General features: G+C 56.0%; 1 protein-coding gene across 1 annotated transcript in view; it reads right to left on the bottom strand.

The window, feature by feature from the left end:
* The window catches only part of LOC104501241 (chromosome unknown open reading frame, human C19orf45), a gene marked incomplete at both ends in the record, with an annotated part of 5,190 nt that overhangs the window by 1,875 nt on the left and 526 nt on the right, over positions 1-2,789 (bottom strand). The window contains 5 exons of the mRNA XM_010145022.1: positions 314-484; positions 1,031-1,116; positions 1,797-1,998; positions 2,174-2,289; positions 2,612-2,783. Of these exons, the coding sequence (XP_010143324.1) occupies positions 314-484; positions 1,031-1,116; positions 1,797-1,998; positions 2,174-2,289; positions 2,612-2,783 (747 nt within the window). The remainder of the gene's footprint in view (positions 1-313; positions 485-1,030; positions 1,117-1,796; positions 1,999-2,173; positions 2,290-2,611; positions 2,784-2,789) is intronic.

Consider the following 2,789-nt stretch of genomic DNA (forward strand, 5'->3'; position numbering starts at 1 on the left):
ATCTCCTGCCCTTTTCCTGAGCTCCCCCCTACCCCACCTCCGTCCCTCTGCCCCAGCCCCGGCCGAGAGGCTCTCGGTGGGTCTCGCAATCCAGAGATGTCGCCCACGCCTTTGGGCTAATCTCCCAGTGTTTATTCTTGCTCTTACAACACCTTCTTGTGTCCTCATTCAATCTGAGAAGTAAATGTTCTCTGTAATAACACCCAGAGGGGCCAAGAGCCGGGCACGGGTGACATGCTGTGCAGGCAGCCCACGGTGCGGGCGGCTCCAGGCAGTCACTGAAGATGGGACAACATCACGGTGCAGAGAGCACCGTCCTCTGGGGACAGTAGCTCTTCAGGGATCCCAGGGGAACGCAGCTCACTTGGGAGTTTGCCTTTTGGATTTCTGCTGGGCCTCTGGACTTGGGGGTGAATTCATCCTTCTGCTCAGTCCTGAACTGGTTCTGCACCCTCCAGGGTAGACCCAGGTGGGAGCACTTGATCTGAGGAGAGAGAAGAGCTTTCAGCACATGGGAACGGGGCTGTGGAAGAGGCAGGTGGTACTGAGGAACCTGGCAGCCCCTTTGCTTCAGCCCCGTGTGGCTACCTGAGGGGTGAACCCCTAGGCAGCCGCAGCTCGTGCCTGCCTGCATCCTCGCTCCCCGGCAGATGCACAACCTGCTCTACTGGTGCTTCAAAGAGCTGCTTCCCCTGGCTGGACACCTCTGGCCGTGCTCATGTTCCTTCCCTCATCCTCTGGGGGGGGACCAGAATCGCCTCCCCTCTTCCTCTAACTTTCCTTGGCTCAGGGATTTTCTTGTTGCTTGTTCTTCCTCTCCCTCCAATGACGTTTCTCAGCTACAAATCTGCTCCCCACAGAGCCTTTACCTGAGGCTGGAGGCAGACAGGGTGTGAGTGAGGCACGTCTGTCCCATCTCAAGAGCACATCCCAAAACTGATGATGTTAATGGGGAGGCTACAGCTTTGCTTGGTATAATCCCACTTCCTCAAGCTGCCCCGTGGTATGTCCAAGCCTATCAAGGCTGTACCTGCTGCAGCATGTCTTCAGGGAGCCGTTGTTTCTGCTGCCTGTGTGGGACCAGCATGGCCTGCATGGTTGTGACAAAATGTTCATCTTCTGACAGGTGGAATTGAAATAAAAATAAAATTCAAGCCAGTAAATTAGGAGGCAACATCAGAAAAGTTTTGCAGTTCAACTCGCGGTCATGAAATGTGTGGATTCCGTTAACAAGAGGAAAAGCCAGGCTTTGCCATCAGCATGTTGCTGAAAACCTTTGCCCAGACAGAGGACAGTTCTCGGGGTGAGGAGGTAAATGAGGAAACCCACATGGCACCGACAGGAATATCACTCCACTCTACTTAGGGAGCTGCCTCAGGAGCTCGGGGCCGAGGAAAAGATAACTCAGCTGCAATCTGCTCCACATGCAGTGAAGCAAACGGCCTGAACGCAGCCACATGGCCCAGGGGGACCCCTCAGCTGCAGAGTGCTGGCCATCAGAAACAGGAGGCAGCGGCAGAGGGGGATTGTCTTAATGCCTTCCCCGAGCAGCTCTAACCGCATCCCTTCCTGAGGTTGCATAAGCACCGTGTTTGGTCAGAATCCCCTCCTTCCTCCCAAGTGCAAATGCAAAACAGCTTCTAAAAACAGCTGTAGCAAGGGAGGAAGATGAAGCCACTGGTTCGTGTCCCAGCGATCATCCACCTCCCCTGAACAGGCTCAACATCGCTGCGTGCTGGCAGCGAGCAGCTACAGCTTCAGCTGGCCCCTCGCCAGCCTGAGCAGCGTGGCCTTACTCTGGTAGCTGAAGGGGATGTGGCTCTTGCGGTGGCTCTTGCTGTCTGCCATCACCCTCGGGCTCTGGCGGGGTGGCCCATAGTCCGCCTGTTGCGTCGTGCTGAAGAAATGGGAGCCCGAGCTCTTGTCTCCCAAGCAGATGCTGCTTTGATGTTTCCGGAGCAGCAAGTCAGGCTTCGGGGTGAGGTTCCACCCGCGGGGCTGGAGGACACAAGAGCGGCTTCAGGGGAAAGGCACCATGTTGCCCATTACACCCCGCACAGCCCGGAGTGGGCAGCAGGGACAACAGCGTTGGCTTTAGATGCCAGAGCAGGGCCCGTTAAAGGAGTGCGGGTCCCCTGCCAGGAACACGCCCGTGGCAAGGCTGGGCACACACCTCCGGGTAGGAGAGCTGGGTAGTTGTTCTTGCCGATGCTTGGTTTCTCTCAGGGTCTTCATCACCTCTGGGGATGGACGAGGCGTATTTGTTTGGACGGGCAATAGTCACAGGCTCTGGCAAAAGCGAGAGTGAAGAGTGTCAGAGGACGCCGGATTCTGAACAATTTATAGCTACAGCAGCTTCTCCCCCTGCAGCAGAGCTGAATACAGCGACTTAACCTGCCTGGGACACAGAGTGAGGGTGAAACAGAGCCTCAAGGGACCACACTGATGCTGAGCACATACAAACTATAAAACATTAAAAATACAGAATCCTAAATGTATTCTCTGAATGGATTGTATCTTTATCTATGATTATATCTCTAAAACCAAGGGATAAAACCTGCTGTTCAGGAACGGTTTGTACATGTCACCTCGTGTCACAGGCTCACCCTACCTGGGCTGTGTGCTGGGAAGAGCTCGGAGGTCGAGGGGCAGAACCTGGAGCAGCCGTCCCCCAGCCGCAGGTTGGTGCGGTGGGTCTGGGAGGCAGCACGCTCCTTGTCGTAGGCTCTGCAAGACACCAGCTCTGAGCCGCCGAACGCGACGTTCAGGGGCAGGGGGCGCCCCTCGGG

The sequence above is a fragment of the Buceros rhinoceros genome, unplaced genomic scaffold (genome assembly GCF_000710305.1).
Source record: "Buceros rhinoceros silvestris isolate BGI_N320 unplaced genomic scaffold, ASM71030v1 scaffold20850, whole genome shotgun sequence".
NCBI classification, from domain to species: domain Eukaryota; kingdom Metazoa; phylum Chordata; class Aves; order Bucerotiformes; family Bucerotidae; genus Buceros; species Buceros rhinoceros.